The sequence below is a fragment of the Camelus bactrianus genome, chromosome 20 (assembly GCF_048773025.1).
Source record: "Camelus bactrianus isolate YW-2024 breed Bactrian camel chromosome 20, ASM4877302v1, whole genome shotgun sequence".
In the NCBI taxonomy this organism is placed as follows: domain Eukaryota; kingdom Metazoa; phylum Chordata; class Mammalia; order Artiodactyla; family Camelidae; genus Camelus; species Camelus bactrianus.
In genome coordinates, this window is record NC_133558.1 from 22,273,114 (window position 1) to 22,299,192 (window position 26,079).

The window sequence follows — 26,079 nt, forward strand, 5'->3', positions numbered from 1 at the left end:
GGGCACTGGAAATAATTCAGTTCAAGCCTTACGTCTGGAAGACCACTGGAGCTAGTGAGCTAGTAACAGAACAGGGAAAGTCAGAAAGAAAAGCTGAAGGGCTGGGGGTGGGGGTGGGGGGGCGGGAGAAGAACGGACCTTTTGAACACATTTAAGTTTGGGGTGCCAATTGAACATGCATAATTTTTCCTCCGTAAGAAAACCTTGCACACTTTTCTGGCCCAATTTTTAGTGATGGCCAAAGAAAGTGCACGTTTAATACAAGTAAAGATATATTTAAAGCAGAGTCAATGAGAAGATAGTCCCAGAGCATATAATATGATCAAAATTAAGCTCTACAGAATGAAGATGGACTCCTATCTCAACCATATGCAAAAATTAACTCAAAATTGGTTAGTGACCTAAATATAAGAACTGAAACCATAAAACTCTTAGAAGAAAACATGGAGGTAAATCTTCATGATCCTGGATTTGCAATGAATTACTAGATATAATACCAAAAGCACAAGCAACAACAAAAAATTAAGTTGGACCTCATCAAAATGAAAGACATCTATGCACCAAAGGATATTACCAAGAAAATGAAAAAACAGGGGGACGGTGTGGCTTAAGTGGTAGAGCATGTGCTTAGCATGCATGAGGTCCTGGGTTCAATCCCCAGTACCTCCATTTAAAAAATAATTAAATAAATAAAACTAATTACCTCCCCCCAAAAGAAAACGAAAACAAAAAAAAAGCTTACAGGATGGGAGAAAACATTTATTTGCAAATCATATACTTGTTAAGGGTGCAGTATCCAGAATATATAAAGAACTCTTACAACTGAACAACAAGACACACAATCCAATTTTTAAAACTGGCAAAGGACTTGAACAGACATTTCTCCAAAGAAGATATACAAATGGCCAGCAAGCATATGAAAAGATTCAATATCACTAGTAATTAGAGAAATGCAAATCAATCTCACAATGAGGTACCACTTCATACGCACTATGATTTTAAAAAGGAAAATATGTGTTGGTGAGTTTGTAGAAAAATTGGTACAGGCTCATACATTGCTGGGGAATGTAAATGATTCAGCTACTGTGGAAAAGTTTGGTGGTTCCTCAAAAAGTTAAACACAGAAATACTATATGATCCAGCAATTCAACTCCTAGGTATATATCCAAAGAACTGAAAACAGGTACTTAAACAAATACACATAAACGCACGTTCATAGCAGCACTATTCACAATAGTCAAAAGGTGGAAACAGCTCAAACGTCCACCAATGGATGAATGGACAAGCTGTGGCATATATACACGTTAGAATATCATATAGTCATTAAAAGGAATTAAGTACTGATAACATGCTATACAACATGGATAAACCTTGAAAGAAGCCAGACACAAACGGGAAAATATTTTATGATTCCATTTACATGAAATATCCAGAACATCCATAGAGAAAGAATCTAGACAGGGGGTTGCCAGGGTCTTAGGGTAGACAGGAATGGGGACCAACTTCTTAATTGTGTGAGGTTTCCTTTTCGAATGATGAAAATGTTTTGGCCAGACAGAGGAGGTGGTTGCACATGTGAATACACTAAATGCCACTTAATTGTTTACTTTACCATGGTTTAATTTTATGTTATGTCAATTTCACCTCAATTTTTCAAAAAATCAGTAATACTCCAAAGCAAAAATAAAAATAAACTCCATCTCCTGTCACTCCTGATCCCATTAATCACATTCTAGCCAAGCCAATCTTCTAGAAAGTTCTGCTCCATTTGCTCCTCATGGTTCATTCGGGAAACATCCTCTACCTACATTACACTACTTTTCCATCAATTCAAATCCCCCAACCGTGTCAAACCTTCTAAGAAAGCAACCTGCCCATAACAAGCACTCTATCTTTGTGAATCACTGATTCTGCTCAATTCAGTCCATTCCTACCTCTTTTGAAATTTTACTCAGTTAATTCAGCATTAACACATGAATGCTTCTTCCTTATTATCCCAAAACTTTGTCTCTCACAGTTTTAGGCATGTTCTTTTCCTATTAGAGAGCAAATTATAATAAAGGCTGTCTTCTGCTTTTGTGTTACACTTACTGCTGGGGTGGGGCACAGGGGTCTATCCAAAATACATTTGCATATTGTCTGGTTGAGTTTCTGCTGTTATGTGCTAGACAAATTTTGTGGAGGGCAGGAGAGTAGTTGGGAAGATAAGAGGTGGTAAAGAAACACCTCCACCCACCCTGGAGGTTAGTTCTGACTTGATATATGATGAGAAACGCAAGTCTCACAGCAACAGAAGAGTAAAAAGACTTCCTGCAAGACAACAATGTACTTTTTACTGTTTCTTTTAAAACTAAAATGAATCTGGATGCTCTATTTCTAAATTATTTTATATTACACCCAGAGTCCCAGCCTGTGTGTGCCACTCAAAAAAGACTGGAAAAAGTGGAAAAGAAGAATGTCCAAAGCAAGAACTCCCAACCTTTTTAAAAATGCAACAGCACACACGACACTCTATCATTGTTACACAACCCTTCCCTACTCTCTTCCTAAAACTGCTGCTTGGCACACAAATTTAAAGGAAATCAGTATTATTATCATGTTTTATCTGTCATAAAAGGACTTTCCCTAGGTTCATACACATAAACCAGAGAGTGGATCAGAAACTCATTTTGCATGCAGGTGACTGAGAAATAGATTAAGATCGGGCAGGAGAGGCACTGTGAGATCAGATAAGAGGTACAATTGATTTTCACATCTAGATTCTGATTTCACTTCATTGCATAGTGGTTATACCTTCATTTCATCCAGAAGGGTGTCTCTGACAATGTTGAGATAGTTAACAGGACATTATTTTACAAAAATGTTTTTCCTGAGTTTTCTAGAAAACATCTGTTCCATCCATGATGGGGGGCAGGTAGTGTTTCAAAAAACACACGCTGCTTCCTGAGGATACCTGGAGGCAACCTAGGATGTTGCAGCACCAAAACTGTAAAGCACTAGCCTAATGAATACGAGGGAAACAGCCAAGACTGTCTATATGCTGGTCAAAGATAATTTACTCATACCTATAATGAGAAATAACTCCTATGTTAACATCCTCTAAAAATCTGAAAGTGTTATTTACGTCTTGTAATAAATACTAAAAAATAACTCACTTTGAAAACGTAACAGACAAATCACTCTCAGGGCTACAAGTGAATTTAAAATCTTATGTAACATTGAACCATACACTTAAAATTGGTTAAAAATGGTAAATTCTATGTTATATATATTTCACCACAACTTTTTAAAAATCATATGTAATCCCTCCTCTCAATCCTTTTGGTTTCCTCTAAAAAAAAAAAAATACGTCTATTAGTCTACGTTAAAGGATGAGAAATGTGTTTAAATTATAAATGACCGAAAAATTTTAGTGATTTGTATTAAAGCTTTCTGATTTCTTAAGGTGTTTATTAGATATTCTCCATCTCCAAGGAGGACACAAACAAATGATAAAAGCTTAAACTACAGTAAGAAAGACTTAGTTTTGACATTAATTCTAACTAGAAAGATAATTAAACACTACAAGGTATCATGCAAATCTCTGCCCTCATGGATGCAAGAATAAGCTATCTTGGAAAGGTTAAATGCAATTCCGCAGGAAAAACTGGAATGAACTAGAGAATCTTAAGCCAGCATCCAGTTTTAGAATTCCAAGTTCTGTATTCACAGCCCAATATAATGTCTCTGCAAGACATTCCACCTATAGAAAGTTATACTAAAGTCTCACTTCAGTTTAGCTTCAGATATTGGATTCCCTCACCACCCCCAATTATTCACTTTATGTAGTCACTTAGGAACTGAAAATTGACTACTTTTGTTAAGAGGCAATTCCACCAATTTCCAGCAGCACAACTGCCAGCTGAGGTATAAATACTACAAAAATGCTTAAACTGAAGCAATACTGGGTTCTAAATTAAACAAACAGAAATATCTACATAGTACACATCTAACCTACTACTAAAAAGCAAAAAAAAAAACCCCAAAACCTATGTTTACAGGGTAGGTAATTCACAAGGTTAAAACACACAATTTTGTCCATTTTTCAACAGCTTCTTAAAAAGTTGTTACAAACAACAGAAAATAAATTCTTACTTTTGAAAACAGGCATACTTTGTCCTTCCGACTAGGGTTTCATTTTAGAAGACTCAAGGCCTTCATTTTTAAATAATCATTTTTATTTTACCATATTATTTTTTAACAGTCACTAGACAACTGAATGGTGGTTATTTATTACAACCCAAAGCAGGCTTTTATGAAGTCACAGGAAGGTTAATCATCTCAAATTCAACAGGTTAACCACAGCAGTTTGAGAGATGTTTTGCCAACCTATACTGGGACTATCTCAAAAGTTCCCAAAGTTAGACATTAAATGACACTTAAAAACAATACATTTCCAGACTCCAGATACTTATTTAACACACACAAATATTTTGACCAAGTACACAGCATGCACATAATTTAACTAGATTTTATTAATTTTGGTAAGTATTTGTTTAAAACAAAAATCGAACAAGACAAATTTAGCCAGGTCAACATAGGAATCAAAATATAATACTGGATTACGGAGCTAACTGCTTTCATTATAAAGAATAACAAGCCTTACTTCCTTCAGTTCACAAATTTTGCATTTTATAATCAAAGAAAACAAAGAACACGACTTTCACAGCCAAAAAATAAGGTAATGTGGCTTAAAGCTGAGTTATCACTTAACTACCTGGGTTTCTAAGAAGCTACTGACTTCAACTGCTTTAAAACCAGAATACATTTTTTTAATAGCTCACTCTTTTGCTAAGAAAGGTATCATACCTTGTTTCATACGGAGATAACATCTCATCAGACCACATGCTACTCTGTGATGTTGAGCTTAATAAATTTTATAAAAAATTCAAATAAAATTTTTATAATGCAACTGTAATGTTTATTTTTTTTTCCTTATCCACACTGGGCCTTACCTTTCACAACACCTAAAAACAAACAATCTCAGATGTTAAACATACACACTTTGAGCATATAAAATTCACTACATTGGTTTTGTAGCTATAATTGTACTAATAAATACTGACTCTAAAAAACTAAAAACTTATTAGGTCAGAACTTCAATGGTACAACTCACATTGGGGTGGGGAGAAGTAATAATCCTCCCCTACCAAACTAGCAACAACAAAATGCCAAGTTTCCTATAATGAACTAGTGTAAACAGGAAGAAAAAGAGCTGGGGATGGGAAGCAGGCAGGCAGGATACAATCCTCCTCAAGATACAGTTTTACTTCTAAATTTCACCAATGCAATACCTCTTCCGAGTGTTTTCAATAACCCCTGTCACTCTTTATCAAACACATAGGCTGGTGTTCAGAAAACTACTGCAGGCTGTAGTAGTCCCTGTCTGAGATCATGTGGACATAAAAGATACAAGTAGGGATCACAAATGCTTCTTTAATTATGAAGACTATTTCCTGCATTCAAAGTTTTCTGAACATCTAGAAACTCAATCCCATTCTCACTGTAACAATCATCTTTAAAGATAAAACAGTAGTACCTACCAATGATGCTGCACAGAAAAAAAATTCACACATCACCTTTGGTGCCACCACAGCTACAAGGCTCCCAAGAGCAAGATTAGCATCACTCAGGATAGGGCTTGATGAGGAGTGGGATAAAGACTAGGTTTCTTTTTCTGGCATTGCCTGAGGCATTCAGTGGACATGAAATAAAGGGGAGGCAGGTTGTGTAAGTGATGCCAAGAGAAACAAGATTCCACATGCCAGGGGACTGAATGCCCAACACAGAGAGCAAAGGGCACTCATCTCATGGTTTTCTGACCAAAGAAAGATGAGTTGTTTTACCTGAAATCCTTTTAAAGGAAGTCTAATGACCTCCACTTTATCACGCACCCTGAATGAACTCAACAACCCCCTCCTCAGAGAAGAAGGGGAAGCCCTACTTATTAGAAAGAGCAAGTGCTAAATCCAAAGCCAAGAAACACTCCTTTAGTCTAAGTTTCATCGTCCCAATTCAGTTTTCTACAAGAAGACTCCATGTCAAAAAGACCTGGTTCCCAGCCTAAGCCAAGTTCTCCATTTTTCTAATCATCTACCAACCCAGTTTTCTTTCCCTAAACTCCTCTGGATAAGCCCCTCTTCATTCCTGCTTTCTGGAGCGAAATTTCCAATCCCCACAAAAAGTTCCCTCCCGCAAAGGAATCTCCACTCCTTCACTTTTCCTAAGGTTTTTCCCAGACGCTGCCTCGGGTCTAGCACTTCCGATCTCTCATTAGTAGATCCCACCCCACCCACCCCCGGCCCAACTCATCGGAAAATCTCTTTCTTACCGTACTCACTTGTCCTCCTCCATAATATTCTTCCCTTTCTGCTATCAGTCCTCGAATGGACGGACGAACACACACACACACGGACACACACGGACACATACACAAATAATCTGTTCTCAGCTCCTAACTCCCAAGTCTCACCCATGCCCGACGCTCTCCCATAGCACCTATTTCTCTCCCGGAGTTACCCTCATCCTTGTCGTTCTCACCCGCTAACTCCACACCCCAAGCTTTTTTCTACTCCACAAATTCAGATTTCCTGTGCTTTTTACTCTTAGTCAACACCACAGCTCTCTTCCCCCCAGGTCTACCCCATGCCTCGATGCTCAGAAGTCTTTTCTCCTCTTCCCACGTTCCGCGGCCGCTAATACTCCGCAGTACCTTAGGATCAACCCCCACCTCCCTTCCGTCTCTCCTGCCCTCCATGGCCCCCAACTCTCCTTCTACGTCCCCTCTAGCCCTGCTCAGTGCCCAAATTTCTTCCATGGCCCGGGGAAAGGGGTGCCCCTTAGTGCCCGCTTGGCCCGCCCTGCCGCCGGGCTCGGTGTCCCTTCCCTTCCCCTCGGGGCCCCGAGGCCGCTGCCAGCGCTGGAGCGGCGCGGCCGGCTCACCAGTTGGTCATGTCCAGGAAGAAGGCGCAACCCGCCGGGTTGAGCTGGAAACCGAGCAGCCGCTGGAACTCGGAGATGAGCACGTCCTTGTCGGTGGTGCCCAGGCAGCTGAACTTCTGCATCAGCTCGGGGTCCAGGTCCACGTCCATGCCCTCCATGGCTGGAGCCGGACACTCGCTTCCCCGCCTCCTCACAACCGAGCCGCCGCCGCGCCGCCGGGCCCGGGGACCGGGAGGGGGCCCGCTGCTAGCTGGCGCCGCGACCCCGCTCCTCTGAGGTAGGCCCCGGGCCTCTCACCGCCTCATAGGGGTAAACTCACTCAGCCACTCACTCACTCTCGCGCTTCCCCCCCTCCCACCCCCCCCAGCGCCGCCGCCTCCGCCGCCGCCGCCTCTCGCTTCTACACCGCCTCCGCCTCCTCCCGCGCCGCGCCCACTGCGCAAGCGTCGCCCGCCGAGGCCCCGCCCCTTCCTCCCTCGGAGGCCCGCCCCTTAGTGGCGTCACAATCCCGTGACGTCCCCCGCGTGACCTCACCGAGGTGGAGCGAGGTGGCGGGCAGTGGTAAGGAGGAAAGGGACTGCCGGGCCGCGCGAGGAGGTGACTCCCGGCCTGACCTTCTCCTTGCCCCACCCCCGCTCTCAGTGGGAGGAGTTAAAGCTCTGGGTTGAGGGAGAAGCTCCGGGATCTTCGTCTGCGACAAGTCCACCATTTTGCAGGTGAGGAAACCGAAGTCGCGAAGGAAGAGAGACCCCGGCAAGGTCAACTACCAAAGTGCACGCAGGATCCAGTCTTCCCAGCCAGGGGTTTGCCCTTCACGCTGGAAGAACTTGTTTGCATAAGTTTCTAGGGCTGCTTTCCCTGAGGGATAATGCCCTAAATCCTGGCCATCCTCGGTGATGCTTACTACAGTTTATCAGTGGTGCATGTGTTATGCAACGGTAATCTCGAATTTCCGGCAAATAAAGGAGGCCTCGATACAAACAAACGTCAACACGGGGCCAAGCGAATACCGCACGTAATCTTCTACACGCTCCGCCAAGTTGAGGCAGGAAAATTTGACATGCCTTGTTAAGTTTTCAGAAGGCAAAGTGTTACTGTACATATAGTACACCAACCTGGTAAAGGCCCCGTTTCAAGATCAAAAAAGGAGAAAGAAAGCATAGGGACCATCTTGTTTACCCACTTTGATTCCTTCTTTCAGAACGACCTTTTAGACCCCCTATTTGCCCGACACTTATACATCCAAAGGGGAAAAAGATGTGTAGGAAATGGCCTCCTGCCTTCAAGTAGCTCTGTTTTACAAATAAGGAGAGTGAGATCCAAAAAGTTTATATGCCTTGTCCGAAAATACAGAGCAGCAAAACTAGAACACAGCTTTCATGTTCCTAATGGAGTATGTTTTCCATAACAATTACAACAACAGACAACTAGAATAAGTGACTGGTATTATCTGGGGTGCTGTGAGGTTTTGAAGGAGGAAAGCAATCTACATTCTTCTGTCCCAAATAAGACTAAAAGCCTGGGTTCTGGAGTCACACACATTTGGGATTCAAATTCTCATTCTGCCATTGGTATTTAGGTAATCATTGTGCATGCCCATATAGGATTGTTGTGAGGATTAAATGAGGTGACAACATGTAAATTCACTACCCTGAGGTCTTAGCTCGCATCTTAACAGTCCACATAATGCAAAAAGATCCTTGCATATGATAGACCCAAATGGCTCAGAACTTCATTTCATGGCAGGAGTTATCTCAAAGGAGTACGACTCCTCAAGTGAATTCTGAAACTTTGTGGGGACATTTTTGGATCTTATGGGATTGGGGATGGCCCCCTGACTGTTGATTACCAGAGAAACAGGAATTTTAATCATCTGCAATTCTTGGGACAGTGGTGCAATAAAAAACCGTCCCATCCCTAACCACTGTGCATACTGACCAAGGTAGCTGGCACATTAGATATCAAGGAAGAACTAGCCTTCACTCCCACCCCATGTCACCCTCCATGGAATGCTGCTTTTGTGGGGATGGGATATGAACTTTAGAACTATATTGGAAACTATGCTTGAATATGCCACTGCCTGGTACGTACCCAAGACCAGATAGTTTCTGAATTTCTTGGGCTGGTGATCTTGTGTAAAAAATCTAAACTAATCCCAGATCCCCAGACCAGGTCAGTTTTAGGGTTTCATAAGGAAGTTAAGCCATTCTGTCATTCAGAATGTCTAGGAGAAAAGTGATTCATTTCATTGGGGCAGCATAGATTGCCTCCATGTCTCCAAGTCCTTAAGATTCAGAATTGCCAAGGCCAGCAAGTAGTGAGATTATGCCACAGCATAACTGATTCAGAGAATAAAGAGTCCAAATAGACATTAGCATTCATTATATGATAACAGCAACTTGTAGTAGAAACCTTTTGGGTGCATGTCCAAAACCGTGATGACCGCCTTTCTCTGAGAACCACTAATAGCCCTCTAGTTGGCCCCCAGCAGCCATCTCTGCCCCATATAACCTTGTTCCTTAGCCGTTATTGATTGGGCAAGAGGGAGACACCTGACCCGCATCAGCCAATCAGATTCTCTCAGGAATTTGGAATTGAAAGGCAATGAGTTGGTGGAAGAGGCCTAAGCTGTTTGAGAATGAGTGATAGAAATACAAGAAAAGAGACCATCTATGTGGGGCACCCATGAAAAACAGATAATGCCCACCTGCAGAAAGAGAGCCATGAAGCAGAGAGAAGGAAAGATAAGAGACCTGAAGGCATAGAAGAGAAAGGTTCCTGTCCTCCTGAGTCCTGATTATTTAGCTTCCCTTAGATTCCATAGGATTCTCCAGGCTCCATTCAAAATTCATTATCTCCTGGATGAAGTGAAAGAATTCATAAGAAGAAGAAGAAAATAAAGTGAATATTTGATTTCTAGATAGAAATGGACATCCTACTCTTAAAAATAATGGAAACCCCATAGGAAAAAAAAAACAAGAAAAATGACAATTCACAAAAGAAATTCAAATGGCCAATAACATATTGAAAGATATATGCCACTCAGATACAGAAATGGATTAAAACAACAATCAGGTATCTCGTTTGCCTAATCAGATTGGCAAAGCTTTAAAAAATTTATAAAAGCTCTTGTTGGTGAGAGTGGGGAAATGGATACTCTGAAACACCACTGCTTCTGGGAATGTAAATTGATAGAATTTTTTCCAAAGATAAGTAGATGTGGATTTACATATATTGGTATAAAGAACCTTTAAAATATTCATATACTGTAGCCCCCAAATCCTAGGCTTATAAATAAGCTTTTCATAGAAGTATTATAATGCATACAGTAATGAAAAGTTAAAAAGCTAGAAATAGCCCCAATGTCCACCAGTAAAAGAATTGTTGCAAAAAGGAAAAAAAGTTGTGGGCAGGGATGGACAAAATCCTTACTTTTTTTTCACCAATGTAGTTCAATATGAGTTTATTTTAGTTCTTCACATTCTCCCTCCCCATGTCAGCTGCCTTAAATCTTGTAAGCTGCAAAGTCTAGGAAGCAGCTAACAGTCAAATGAGCTGTTCAGTCGAGCAAGCAGGTGTCTGCTGGTTTACTATCAGCAAGGCTTAAGTTAGGGATATTGGCTCAGAAAGAGAGCCTTCATCTGTGTGTTGTGCGACTATCAACAAATTAGTTTCTAAACCTTAGTTTCTTCATCTCTATATAGGGAATGCTGCAAAAAGATCACTGAAGTAGAGCAAAAGAATAAATCAAAGGAAAGAAAAAAATTTAGAATTTAATCTACAGCTACAATTAATAGTTACATAAACATAACCACAAGTGAAAACTTCTATGCTGTGCTTATTTCTTTAAATTGGAAGTTTAAATGAGATGGTCCTAAGTGATTGTAAATGTTAAATATGAAGGTATTAGAAGACCATGGAAGAGACAGTGCCATAAATTCTATAAATAACTACCTAGAGATAGCCAACAGTGCAAAGCAGCAAATGTTCCAGTGCCAAATGAACAGTAGACAAAGAGGCTGTAGGACTTGTGGGGAGGGAAGAGTGGAGGGAAGAGGGATGCTCAGAGAGCCTTCAAGCCAACCTTCCCCAGGTCCTGGATGATTCTTCACATGATCTGAGGAACAGGCTGGTGAGGGGACACATGACAAAATCTTTTAGGCATTTGTTGTTTTAATTGTGATTTCATAAACACATAACAAAATTTACCCTCTTAATCATTTTTAAGTGTACAGTTGAGTAGTGTTAAGCATATTCACATTGTGCAACCAATCTCCAGAACTTTTTCATCTTGAAAAACTGCAACTCTGTACCCATTAAAAAACAATTCCCCTTTTCCCCACCCTCAGTCCCTGGAAACCACCATTCTACTTTCTGTTTCCATGAAGTTGATTACTGTAGTGATCATACAGTGTTTGTCTTTTGTGACTGGCTTATTTCACTTAGCATAATGTCCTCAAGGTTTATCCATGTAGCATACATCAGAATTTCCTTCCTTCAGAAAGCTGAATGATATTTCATTGTATGTATATGCCACATTTTACCTATCTGTTTAACCACTGATGGACATCTGGGTTGCTTCTACCTCTAGGCTATTGTGAACAGTGCTGTAGTGAGTATGAATGCAAATATCTCTTCAAAACCCTGCTTTCAGTTCTTTTGGATAGATACTCAGAAGTGAGATTTCTGGATCATATGGTAGTTCTATTTTTACTTCTTTAAAGATGCTTCATACTGTTTTCCATAGTGCTTACACCATTTTCAGTCCCACCAACAGTGCACAGGTATTCCAGTTTCTCCACATCCTTGCTAACGCTGGTTATTTGCTGTTTTTTGGGGTTTGATTTTTTTTTTAATCAAAGCTAAAGCACAAGCATGCTAACACACTCTATGGCTGAGCTATAACCCACCCCCTTGTTTTTTGAGTTTTGATTGTAGCCATCTAATGGGTTTGAGGGGATATCTCACTGAGGTTTTGATTTGCAGTTCTGTGAGTGTACTTGAGGAGACAGTCTCTCTGGGAAGTGAGTGGGTGAGGCTGAAGAGCAGCCTCCTGCAGTAAATAGTACCTCCACTTTCAGCATCCACCCAGAGCATGATGGGAAAGGACCAGATTCCCCCACATCTGGGGTTTTTCCAGTTCCTTTACCTGTTATCCTACTCAAGAGATACAAAAACAGAAAGCACCAATCTACTGTACTATTTTTTTCTTCTGAACAGAGCATCTGATGCCTTGAGTCTCTTTTTTCCTACTGTGGTGAATGGGACAGTGCAAAAGAAAACCTGTCTTTATCTCACATCCCTCGGTCCCTTGACCTAGATACATCTAGAAGTAGTCCATTCTTTTATTGCTTTTCTTCTTCTTCTTCTTTTCTTGGCCCCTTTAGTTTACCAGAGCCAAAACATCTTCCAAGAACATACACCAACTCCTTACCTCTCCCTCATGTGAAGAAAACTCACAAGTCCTCTTGTTCATTGTAATCACTCTTTCACTCTCTCCAACTGGGTCACAATGTGTAAAACATCTTACTGTCTGCATCCCAGGTAGAGGTAGAAAGAAAAGGAGGAAAAGGGGAACAAATATGTAATGAACTCCTACAATGTGCCAAATGTCCATCATTTTAAGTACTTTGTCTCATGTAATCCTCACAACAAAATGAGATGAGAGTTATTACAATTACCATTTTGCAGAGAAGGAAATGGAGAGTGAGAGTTTATAAAATGTGTCCAAGGAGACACAGGTATTGAGAACACCAAGATTTAAGCTCAAAGTTCAGAAAGAAACCTGTGTTTTCCTCTTTACTCCAGATTTCCTTCAGTACGAAGGAGTTTGCCTTTTCACCATGTGTTCAGCTTGATTGTTTCTGTGGAGCTGTCATTGTTTCATCTTACTGTGTTTCTTTGATAATTTCCAGGATACTGCCAAGTAGATTAACATTAATGCTAATATCTTAAATTTATATAATAACACCTTATCGTTTTTCAATGTACCCATCCTCTCATCTCATCCTCAGGAAAAACATTTTTCAGTTTATTTTTAATGGCTTTATTATTTTGCATAGACTCATATATGGTTGCTGCAAATAAAATTAAGCAGTATAGAAAATTATAAAGAAGAAAATAAAAAGTCACCCTAAATCCCACTACCTAGCGATAACCACTATTAATATTATAGTAAATATGTTTTTCATATCTCTCTCCATTTGTACAATTTGCCTAAGTGGTATCATACTTTGCCTGCCTCTCTAACCTGCTTTTTAAAATTTAGAGTATATTGAAAAAACAGCTTTCCACATCAATAAATATAAATTTACATCATTTTTAATGGCTACGTAGTATTCCAATTTAGGAGTGTATTTTACTTGACCAGTCTCCTGTTGATGGACTCTGAGACTACTTATAATTTTGTATTGTTATAGAAACTATGAGCCCCAATTAAGGATTAGGGAACTAAAACTCTGAGAAGCTAAATGACCCCTTTTTCAAAATTCAGGTCTGGAACTAAGCTGCTCAGTCCCAGACTTACAACTCTTCAAACAGTACTGTTTCCAACTAAACTACCAGAGCATGAAGCTGGAATTAGTAACATAAGATATGGACTTGACAACTAAAACTGATAGTTTTTAACTGCCCCATTTCTTAAAAAGTTAAACATATACTTACCATAAAACCCAGCCATTCCACTCCTGTGTATTGACCCAAAAGAAATGAAAGCATATGTTCTTGTACATGAATGTTCACAGAACTTTATTTGTAGTATTCAAATAATGGAAAAAATGTTCATCAACAGGAAAATGGATAAACATATTGTGACATAGCTGTATAATGGAATACTACTCAGCAACCAAAAGGAATGAACTATTGATCCATACAACAACATGGATGAGTCTTGAAAATATTATATTGAGCAAAAGAAGCCAGATGCAATGGAATATATACTGCGTAATTCCACTCTGTGAAGTTCAACAGGCAAACTAAGCTGTACTACTGAAGAGTGACCAGTGAGGTCCTCCTCTCTTCACACATTTCTCAAGAGCAGACCTGTCTGTGAGGGCCACATGTCTGAAGCCCTCGCCTTCACCACACATGTAAAAGCTGAAGGATTCCATGAAAAGAAGATTTTGTGTCAAAAATAGACTTTCAAGGAACAAAGGAAAAGCTATTTCCTAAACTGGGCATAGGGGAGCAATTCCTGGAAAGATAAATACTTGAAAACCTACTTTGAATTTCAAAGGGCTGAGAAGGACTCCAGGTAATAACAATCTGCCTCTGCCTCAGTGGTCCAAGAGAATTTCACTGCCCCTCATTTGCCTTCAGTCCACCTCCTCCCACTGCAGAACCTCTGAAACCACTTTACAGACAATCTCAGTTTCTACAGAAAAGAGAACATGAAATGACTTTCAGATGCTCAACTGGTTAGGATGTCAGAGGTGGCTGCTTGGAAAGAATGCAGAACAAAACAAAACTGAAAGCCCTAAAGAAGAATTTCTATAAAGCAAATATTTGTCTGTAACTGCTCACGGCAACCTGCAATAAAGGCATCTCCAAAAACAAAATGTTTGTTTCTTCTTTACGTGTGTGTGTGTGTGTGTGTGTGTGTGTGTGTGTGTGTGTAGAATGATATGGATGAGGCCAGGATAAAAGACAGTAAGTTAATACTCCATTTCTTACCAGACTTCCCATGACTTAGAAGGTAATAAGGTCCATCATCAGCAAACTTTCAACCTGCATCTCTGTGTATTACCATGTTCCCCTGAATCTAATTTCCCTGACTACCCACATCAGAGTCACTTGAGGGAAGGTGGCTCTGGTTTAAAATGCTAGTTTTTAGGTTCCAGACTCCCTTGAATTTGTCAGTGTGTCTGGGATGGTGCCCAGGAATCCCCAGGTGATTTTTATGCACAGTGAAGCTTGAAGATCATTACTTTAAACAGTTAGTTGTTTATTAATGGTTTGCTCAATAGTTAACTTGATTAGAGGTTGAAAAATTCAAATCTATATTTTCACTGGTACGTTAGAATTACATCTGTATCAAGAAAAGCAGGCTTCCTCCTCCCTTGGATCAGCCCGCCTCCCATTCTTGGGGGTGTACTTTTCCTTTCCTTTCCTTTTAAATAAATCTTTTAAAATCTTTCACCATACACACACACACACAAGCAATTATGTGCAGCCATTATGGAAAACAGTATGGAGATACCCAAAAAAACTAAAAATAGACTTACCATATGATCCAGCAATCCCACTCCTGGGCATATATCCAGAGGGCACTCTAATTTGATACAAAAAGATACATGCACCTCAAGGTTCATTACAGCACTATCAGCACTATATACAATAACCAAGACATGGAAGCAACCTAAAATGTCCATTGACAGATGACTGGGTAAAGAAGTTGTGGTATATTTATACAATGGAATACTACGCAGTAATAAAAAATAAAATAATGCCATTTGCAGCAACATGGGTGGACATGGAGATCATCATTCTTAGTGAAGTGAGCCAGAAAGAAAAAGAAAATACCATTTATCACTCATATGTGGAATCTTAAAAAAATAGAAGAATCAAAAAAAGGACACTAATGAACTCATCTACAAAACAGAAACAGACTCACTGACATGGTAAACAATCCTACCATTAAAAGGGGAAAGTGGGTGGAAAGAGATAAATTCAGGAGTTTGAGATTTACAGATCTTAACCACTTATAAAAATAGATAAAGAAAAAATTTTTTCTGTATGGAAAGGGAACTATATTCAATGTCTTGTAGTAACCTTTAATGAAAAACAATATGAAAACAAATGTGTATATATATATATGCATGACTGGGACACTGTGCTGTACACCAGAAATTGACGCATTGCAACTGACTATACTTCAATTAAAAAAAAAAAGAAAAGAAAAGCAATTATGAACTGGTGAAGAAGCAAACACTGGATGGTTGTGAATGTACATCCAAACAATCTTTCTGATATTGTCAGCAATATGTATAAAAATCTTTCTAATATGCTCTGATTCATATTTTCTACTCCTAGTCATGTATCTGAAGAAAATAATGAGTAAGCTAAGAACTATGTATAAGAATGTTTATTTTGCCATTGTTCATAATAATGAAAAATTGAAACCATCTAAATATCTAACAGGAGATTGTTAAAGTTGTTAAGTTATGATAGTGCCATACAATAAATGCAGATTGACATTTAGTGACATGGAAACATGTTTACAGTACATCATTGAGAAGGATTATAAAACATTTCCCCATATTTAATTTTTGTAAAGAAAAATTAAAACCAAAAACTTTGGAAGAATAAAATATAAAATATTAACAGTAATTATCTCTCATTGGTATGATTACAGGTCATATACATTTTTCATCTTTGTAATTTTTCCAAATTGTTTTAAAATAATAGATACTATTTTTATAATCAGAAAAAAACAGTAAAGGTAGAGTCCTTTTGTTGTTTTTATTGAAGTATAGTTGATTTACAATATAATATTAGTGTTAGGTGTACAACATAGTGATTCAGTATTTTTAGAAATTATACTCCATTTAAAGTTACTACAAAATAATGACTATATTTCCCTGTGCTGTATAATATATCTTTGTTACTTATTTTATACGTAGTGTTTTTTATCTCTTAACCCCCTACCCCTAAGATTATATTCATTTTGAATAAAAGGGGGCGGACCACTGAATTCAATCTCTGAGAAGTGGGGTAAAGTTCCACATCTACTGCTTTGAACCTCACTTTTTTTTCTATAAAATAGGGATGGTAATTTCTTCCCTGTCTACCTCAGAGGGTAGCTGTGAGACAGAATGTGGAAGTGTTTTGGAAACCATAAAATGTTTTATAAAGTTAGTGTATTATTAAGTCTTGATTTTCACATCAGATAAAAATTCATGCAATACCTAGATATGCAAAGATTGGTCATTAAAGCATAAAGCTAGATCTTTTTTTAAAAAAACTTTTTTACTTTTTATTATGGAAGTTTTAAAACATGTAACAAAAGTAGACAGAAAAATATGACCTACCATGTATACTTCACCTGGCTTCAATATTACCAGCTTAACAGCCAATTTATTTTAGCCACACTTGCCTACCCACCCCTACCTTCTCCCATATTAACGTAGTATTAAGCTGGCATTGGGCCTCTGAAACTTTCATATACACAGAAGAATTTTAGTTCTTAATTCCTCATCTGAAAAGACAGAATTGTACACTTTAAAAAGGGTGAATTTTATGGTACTCAAATTGCATTCCAATTTTTTTTTTTTAAGACAGGAGTTAACATATGAACAACACTTAGCATAAGTGTCTGGCATTTAGAAACAGCTCATTATGGGTAAATTCTCATCCATGGTGTAGCCATGACTTCAAGTTTTAAGGTGGCTACAAATCCTACTTTTAAAAATACCAAAACACTAAGCAACAACTAGAGGGTTAACGGTGACAATATTGTGTAAAGTGTAGTTATTGGAATGGGGGTGACATTTTCCCCATCAATTTACATCAAAACTTTACATGATTCTTTATAATAAAAATTTACATGAAAATCTTCTAATATTCATAATATGTACCACTTAAATTAAAAAAAAAAAACCCATATCCATATCCAAACCCATATTGTCTCTCCAGATTGTTCATTCTCGGAAGGCATTCTACCAAAAACTCAGCATCACAACCAAGAGTTGATTTAATGCTACTCCTAGAGATTGTGCCTGCAGCTTAGCATTGGGGCAATCATAGGGGCCCCAAAGTCTGACAGACTTAAATTCAAATCCCAGCCCTGTCACCTACCAGATATGTGACTTCAGAGAAATTCAAATTAAGTACTCCTAAATCTTGCCCTCTAGCTCCTCCCTCTTACAGTGCATAGGAGACCTAAATAAGAGAAGGTAAATAAAAGCACTTATCATGATGCCCAACACATAGTGGGTTAGCAATAACATCTCACAAGATATTCCTTTTATTTATAGAAGAACTTTTGGATTCATTATCATAGATATTGTTTTCCTTTTGATAGATGAAGAAACTGATGAGCTTAATCAGTATTACTGAGCTCCTGGAGCCAGAGGACTACTCATTCTCTACTGGGAAAGTGAAAATTGGGACAATCACCTGGCATCATTGCGACTTGGCTATGTTTAGGAAACTTGAAGTGGTTTTCCCTACATTCCAGCAAGTCCATTTCTAGGTATGTGCCCTAGAAAATTCTCACATGTGTGACAAGGAGACACATTAGAATGTTCATTGCAACAACACTTATGAGAGCAAAAAATTGGAAGCAATCTCCATGTTCATTAACAGGAAAATGGATAGATCAATTGTGATATACTCATGAACTCAAACACGACTGAGTGAACTAGCCATATATGGCCATGTGAGTAAATCTCAAAATCACAAGGCTAAATGGAAAAAGTAATGGCAGAAGGATTCATACAATATGATACCATTTTTATGAGGTTTAAATATATGTGAAATAATAGTATATAATTTTTATGATTCATATATATCACCTTAAAAAATAACAAGTAATAAATTCAGGATAATTGTTATCTCAAGAAAGAAAAAGAGGGGAATATGATAGGGGAGGGATACCTGGGTGTGTATGTGTAATTGTTTCTATAATATTTTACTTCTTTAAAAATATCTAAAGCAAATGGGGCATAATGTTAGGATTTGTGTGTAAGGACATGAGTGTTTGTTATGTTATTCTTTATACGTATATATGTATATAAGCAGGAAACATTTATGTAGTGCTTATGTCATACATTAGGTTCTTTACCTGTATTAACTAATTTAATCATTTCAGCAATCCTATAAGGTAGTAACTATGATTACCCGCATTTTACAGAAGAGGAAACTAAGGTACAGAGATTAGAGACTTGCCCAAATGTTATATATTTGGTACGTGGTGATCCTGGGAATTGAAGACAGTCTGGTTTCAGAGTCTCTTAATAACCACACCCTCCTCCCTCTTGAAACATTTCAAAATTTTTTTAAAATAAAAGGGATGCAGTACCAAGCAAGGAGGAAAAATCCTCTAGCATCACACAGGCCAGTGAAAAGGCAGTTCAACAATATTTCCTAACCTTCTTTTGTTACTGGTAGGATGTGCTTAAATTTCCTGTCAGGCCCAGAGGACCCTGCCCAGACCTAGAGACCATCTACCATCACCACACAGTAGTAACACTATAGTAAAGGCCAAGTTACCTGTGACTTGGAATGAGGAGGATAAACAGTAAACTCTGAGAAGATTCTTCTGAGGCCTCAAGTCTTCAAGAAATTCTCTGTCAGGCAATGCAAAGCAGAATCAGATTAGATTAGAGTGAAGAGGGCTTTTCATTTATAGTCTGAGCTAATAATCCCCAGAGTTTTGATTGTTGTTAATTATCTGCATTTGAGCAGGACCATTTGAACAGGCAAATTCCTGAATGAGTCATAATCCACAGAAATGAAATAAAAAAAGTACCCAAGCTTCTCACTGTATTACACAAGAGCAATATTGACTAGTTAGAAATCAAATGTAACATTTGGCTCCAGGTCTGTTGGTGGCCTCCACCAACTTTCTTGGGTAGGTCAAAGGCCTTTATGGATGGCTAGGCTTGTGGGTGATGGCTGATAGCCACCTCGTAAGATCCTCCATGTTCCACACCCACACATAGCATGGCTCAAAGGTTAGAGGAAACTGACTTGGACTAGTGGTAGCAGGTCTCATGGTGAAGAGACCTTAACTGAACAAGCGAAAAGCTTTAGGATAAGAGTCAGACAAACATTTTTCAAATGAGTAATTTATTTTTTAATAATAGAGGATGTTTTTGTCCTGTTATGTTTCCAAATTCTATAATTTTATTTTTCCTTTAGGAAGTTCGTCTGGGCACCTCACCATTCCCACAAAAGACTGACTACCCCAGTGGCTAAATCAATCCTTTCATTTCCACAGCAATTGCTTCTTCACAAAGAGGTTCCATTTCTATTATTTTATTTGATTCTCATGCTATTTGAGTCATAAAAAACAGGAATAATGACAATAACAGTAATACCAAGTATTTGATATTATTGAATGAAAGAAGCCAGTCAGAAGATCTTTGCAGTACTTTTTGCTTTTACCTTTTGTGGTACCTTTTTAAAATTTGGGGTTCTTTCTCCCCAGTTTTTGAGTTAAACATAGCAGTGATTTGTTTTCCCCCTGAAAGTCCTTAACTCTCTAAACCACCTTTCTTCTGATAAAAAGTGAAGCTTCATTTCTTAGCTCCTCTCCAGGGAAGTCCCTTAAGATCATACAACCACAGCTGATTTTAAACAAAGCTGTGGTGTGTATCCCCTACACTCTTTCTGCTTCAGACACAGGATTACCTTGCCACATAGTTCCCCAAGGGTTTTTGTTTACTCTGACCTAAGGGGTCATTTGGATTACAAGTGAGTCAGTCAAAACACTAGAAGAAGGAAAAGACACATAGCAACATGTCTCTGTTATGAGTGAATCCTCAGACATTGAGAATTCCAGGGTAGAGAGACTTGGAGTGACTTTCCTGTGACCCTGGAGCTAGAAGCAGATCTGAGTCTAAAATTCTAACACTATGGTAGATTTCTCAAATGAGTCTCAATCAAAGGAAATTGATACTTATATAAAACTAGGTTTAAAAAGACTAACTAAAAAATAAGTACAGTATCATCCCACTTTTTTGGGAAAAAAAAAAAACTACATGTATAAACATTTGTAAGTACTAAAATAGGTACCAAAATGTTAATAGAGGTTATATTTCTGGATAGGAGCAACATAAGTGATTATTTTTCTCCTTTTTTTTTTTTTTTTTTGGTGGGGGGAGGTAATTAGGTTCATTTATTTATTTAGTTTTAGAGGAGGTACTGGGGATTTAACCCAGAACCTCATGCATGCTAAGCATGCCCTCTACCACTTGAGCTATACCCTTCCCTCATTTTTCTCCTTTTTGACAATCTATACTATGTTCACATCTTTTTACAATGTACTTTCGAAAATAATAACTTTTTATTTTTAAAAAAGTGAGAGTAGGCAAAAAAATTCTTAAATAAGACACAAAAAGTATCAAGCATAAAATAAAAACTTGATAAATTGGACTATGTTAAAATTAAGAAATGCAGTCAACAAAAGATACCATTAAGAGAGTGAAGAGGTAAGTAAGCCTCAGACTGGGAGAAGATATTCACAATACATGCATCTGATAAAGGACTCAAATGGAAAATATATTTGAAAAAATCTCTTTTACAAATAACTAAGTAAAATATAGACAACCCAATAGTTAGATGGGCAAGAGACTTGAACAGGTACTTCACAGAAGATATCCAAAATTCCCAATAAGCCTATGTACCTTTTAAGAGCTTGTTGCAAATTAAAGCTTACAAACAAGATATACACCCATTAGAATGGCAAAAATATTAAAGAATGACAATATTAAATATTGGCAAGGTTGTGGAGCAATCAGAACTTTCATACATTTGTGGTGGGAATATGTTGATAACAACTACTTTGAAAAACTATTCAGCCCTATCTATGAAAGCTAAATCCATGCCTACCCTCTGACCCAACAATTTCTTTCCCAGGTGTATACCTAAGAGAAGAGAGTGCTTATGTCCATCAACAAAAATATATAAGGATGTCCATAGCAGTGCTATTCATAATCACCAAAAACTGGAAACAACCCAATGGCAAGGAACAGTGGGAAGGGTAAGTTGTGATCTATCCACACAAAAGAATACTAAATACAAATCTGAACTCCTGCTATATGCAACAACGTGGATGAATTGCACAGACATAATGTTGAAAGATCACATGCAAGAGAGCATATTCTGTGTGATTCACACAGATTGGCAAAACTAATCTCTGCTGATAGAGGTTCGAATGTTGATTATCTATGGGAAAGATGGGAAAGAAGGGATAGTGGCTGTTAATTATAGGTGGAAGCATGAGAAAGCCTTCTAGGGTACTGGAAACGTTCTGTATAACTTGATCTGGAGTTACACAGGTGTTTACTCAGGGAAAAATTCATCAAGTTTAAGATGTTCACATTTTGCTATACACAGTTATACTTCAAATTTTAAAAAGTTTCATTAGAAAGTGTCAGAACAGCAAGAAGAAAGCTATTCAGAGTTTGGATGGTAAATATTAAGAACTTGAAAAAACAGCCATAGAAAATGGCCAGGCTTCCTGCCCAGTAGAAACGGACAATTCTGAGCTTTTTTCCTGAGAATGTTCAATATTTTTTCCTCATCCCTTCATATTTTATTTCTCAGGGGTGAATTGGGGGCTGACATAGCACTAAAATCTCCCAGGCAAACCTCATATTCCAACTCCAGTCTAGCCATTTATGGTTTGTCAGTTAAGGAATTCAATTAGATATAATTTATACTTTATACATGTACAATATATATATATCACAGGGGAAAAATGATTCCAACCCTTTGGATAGGAATTGGCACATATAAGAAAACTGTTGAAAGACAGTCCTGGCCTGCCCGGCTTTTTCCCTCTGCAAAATTGAGAAGCAAACTAAGTTTGCTTTTCACCTCATCTGCTATCAGGTCTCTGAGCCTCTACAGAGTTTGAGCCTCCAAGTGGTTCTCTTTCTTCCCAGGGGCCCATCCCACATCTCATACCTGCTCTGAGCTGAAGCATTTATGGACAATTAAGTGTTATTTAGAGATGTGTCAGCTGTGTTTTTCCTGGGGGTCATTTGCATTGTAAAAGAGGACTTTGAGGCCACTGTGAACACAGATAAAGGTGGGAGGAATAAGGGGAGTTTATAGAAACAAATTGCATTTGAAATGATTGTCAGGTTCCCTAAAATGTTTAGAGGAAATTCCAAGAAGGCATAGACGCTTTTAGGTAAACTGAAACTTAAAATACAAAGCAAACCAAACCCCTCACTAGACTCTTACATCATTACTTTATTTGAGCCTCACAACACCCTGTAAAGTGGGCTGGGTCACTGATCCTGTTGTACAGACCAGGAGACTCACTGGGAAAGGGAAGCAATTTTCACGGGTTCAGTAACTGGAAGTTAGGGATTTAGATGTTCACTTGGATTATCTGACTCATGGCTTTGTGATGCCTTCCTCTTCCAGAAAAGCCTTTTAACCAGTAGGGTGTAATGAGCCATCCTCCTCTGAACCAGTAGCAAGGGATTAAGAGCCCTTACATGTAGGTTTGCTTCTGGCAAAATCTTTCTCTTTTTTTCTTACCTTTTCTAGTTTTCAGTTTAGTCTCACTTCTGCTCTTTCACTTCTTGACCCTTCTGAAGGTGTTGGTGGTAACTGCAGAATGCCACAACTTTTGATTTCAATTTTTCTTCACACATTTATTTTTATGTCTGGCAGTGGCGGTACCAAGAGGTGGCTGGGGAAGAACTTTAGCTTCCCTTCACATCAACCTCTCCAATTTAACACATAATTTAAGTAGAAAAAGTGCTAGGGAAATGCAACTTCATAACAATTTCCTAAAATCAGTTTCTGAGTTTCATAAATCCAAGGGGTATCATTTATGGGAAATACAGTGTAAGGGAGCCCTTGGAATCGTATGAGAAGGGAAGCCTGCCTGACTACCTTCCAAGGAGACCACTCCTCCAAAGAACCCCCATTACAGAAATCTGGGGTCACTGATGATAAATAGTAAGAAAACAGGACTTCCTGGAATCTGGCAGATACCAGCAGAAAGGAATCAAGTCACAGAGATAATGAATGTAACAGGGAAATGGAACAAGACCATAGATTGAGACAGGTAAAATCCAGGATCTGGGAGTTAGTTGGCAAACAGCACAATTAAGCAGGACCTAACATTGATCCCGGGGCAAGTCTGATTGGACTTTGGTCTTGCATCGAGAAGACATGAGTTCTGAACACTCATGTTGACTTGAGCCACAAAGACGTCCAAGGTTTACAACTAACCACCAGAAATGCTTGGAGGGCTTCTCACAAGAATGATCAAAAGTTGCACGTTTGAGTGAAGGCTTCAGTAAAAGTTGCAGTCTGTTTCAAGTGGATTCAAATTTTGATATGGAGTCTTGAGTTTTCACTTTACTGTGTTCTAAATCTGCTAGTTTGTAAATACCAAGAGAACCTTGGACATCTACTAATCTAAAATAAGATTAATTTGCAACATCATCATGAGTTACATTATTTACCAAATTTGCTAAACTTCCCAACTCTGGTCACAAACTAGAAGATTAAACCACCCTCTGTGCCAGTGGGATAAATCATAGTTTAGTAGTATGTAGGAAATGGAGTCGGCCTATGCAAGTGGCAGGTCCCAAATTTTCGCCCCAGGTGCATATTTCCAAACTGAAAAGGATGTTTCTATCCAGCAGAAAAGAAATGGTCATGCATGACTCTTTGGAGGAGTCCACCCTACTCCTCCTGTTCATAGATCCCAGTGTTCTGTTCTTCAGGTCACCAGGAGGCCCAGAGTGTCCCTAGTTGGGCCTCTTTGGACAGGCCTTACTTGGGCCACCTTAAACTACTGTGACATTGAGTGTGGGGAAAGTTGTAAGCTTTGGACAGCTGTTATATCTGACCTCTCATGTTATATCTGACCTCTCATGTTATATCTGACCACTCCTTCCTCTCCCTCTAAATTCCAGAGTAGAAAATAGACTTCTTAGCCAGCTTTGTTGGAAGTTGCCAAGACCTGTTGTTAAGAACAATGAGAGGGGCCATCTCAGTAATGCCAGGGGTTTCAGAGCTGCCTGCACTGCCCAAGGCCTCTGCATTGAGGTGTACTTTGCAAAATGACACTTTGTAACCTATTGCTCTTCATGTTACATCCTGCCTCCTGGGCACTTGCTCCAAGGCCTTGATCTAACTTTCTGATGAAACAAATCTACATTACATTGTGGGCAGAGAGCAAGGAACAAGTGGGCGGCACATAGAAAAGTTTGGCATGAATAATTGCCACCACTAGCCAGAGAATTGATACAACTAGGACTATAAGAGACATGTGAAGTTAATAGATATTAACAGTAAGAATTTATGGTTTACTGTATGCCAGGCACTATGCTGTACACGTCATGTATGTCATGTATGTTGTGTGCTTCATTTAATAAAACAACCCTAGGTGGTATCATTGTTTCCATTTGATGAATGAGAAAACCTAGAATTTTAAATAAATTGCTCAAGTTTACATAGTTAGTATGGCAGAGCCAGAGCTGGATGTTCTCTAAGCTGTTATTTTCCTTTTGACCACACAGAAAACATTGCATTTCCCAGCTCTGTATGCATTTAAATGGGAGCATGTGATCGAATTCTGATCAATAGAATATAGATGTGATACACCCCATTTCCAGGTTTAAGACAGCCCACCCACAATTACGTTTTCTCTTTCTTATTTGCACAGCTGGAACCCAAGGACCCCCACACCCTCACCTCCTTCCCAAGGACAGAGCCTAGAGCGCTGATTAACTGGTTGGAGGGGAGCGTCTCAAGGGAGCTGACTGGCCTACATTACACTATAATGGGAACAACAAATAAACCTTGGCTGTGCTAAAGTGTTGACATTTCAGGGATTTATTTGTCACTACTGCACAATTGCTGTACCCTGATTGAAACAGCTAGGTGAGTGGTAGCCAGGATTTTAGTGCAGGTCTGTCTGACTTCAGCCCATCTTAACCATTTCCTTACAACTAGCACAGGAAGATTTGGAGAGAGTTTCTGATCTTTAATTCTGCCACTAACCTCGTGTAGGATCTTAGATAAGTCCCTTAAATGGCTCAGTTTTTTCATTTGTACAATGGAAATAAAAATACCTGCCCTTCCAATGCCACAAGGTTATTGCAAGGATCAAATAAGACAGTGGCTGTGACATGATTTGCAAAATAAATATCATCTAAATGCAAAGAAGTGTTATTATCTAACCCATTTTCCTGGCTCTGGTTAGGAATCTACCCTACTGATCTAAGAATGACACTTTTTCTTATATCCTTGCCTCTATTATCCCTACTAGTTACTCTTTTGGTATTTTTAAATTTTTGCATAATCAAACTTGCCGATGAGTTGCAAAAATAGTACAAGGAACTCCTGTACACCTTATACCCAGATTCCTTAATTGTTTATATTTTGCTCCATTTTACA

The 26,079-nt window shown here is 38.7% G+C and overlaps 1 protein-coding gene and 1 long non-coding RNA gene across 6 annotated transcripts in view; one reads left to right on the plus strand and one right to left on the minus strand.

The window, feature by feature from the left end:
• ILRUN (inflammation and lipid regulator with UBA-like and NBR1-like domains) overlaps nt 1–7,333 on the minus strand; it is a 92,988-nt gene extending 85,655 nt beyond the window's left edge. For 2 of the 5 annotated variants that reach the window (XM_074348518.1, XM_074348516.1), the window contains exon 1: nt 6,982–7,328. In XM_074348518.1, the coding sequence (XP_074204619.1) occupies nt 6,982–7,139 (158 nt within the window). In that variant the 5' untranslated portion in view covers nt 7,140–7,328. Of the gene's footprint in view, nt 1–6,981 lie in introns of all 5 variants that reach the window. The other 3 variants (XM_074348517.1, XM_074348515.1, XM_074348519.1) reach the window with 3 other exon arrangements.
• A 70-nt stretch (nt 7,334–7,403) lies between these two features.
• Nucleotides 7,404–25,991, plus strand: LOC123615081 (uncharacterized). Its single transcript, XR_006722612.2, has 4 exons — nt 7,404–7,697; nt 18,002–18,172; nt 21,562–21,685; nt 25,346–25,991. It is a non-coding gene; the product is annotated as an uncharacterized LOC123615081 (long non-coding RNA).
• Nucleotides 25,992–26,079: the final 88 nt, after the last annotated feature.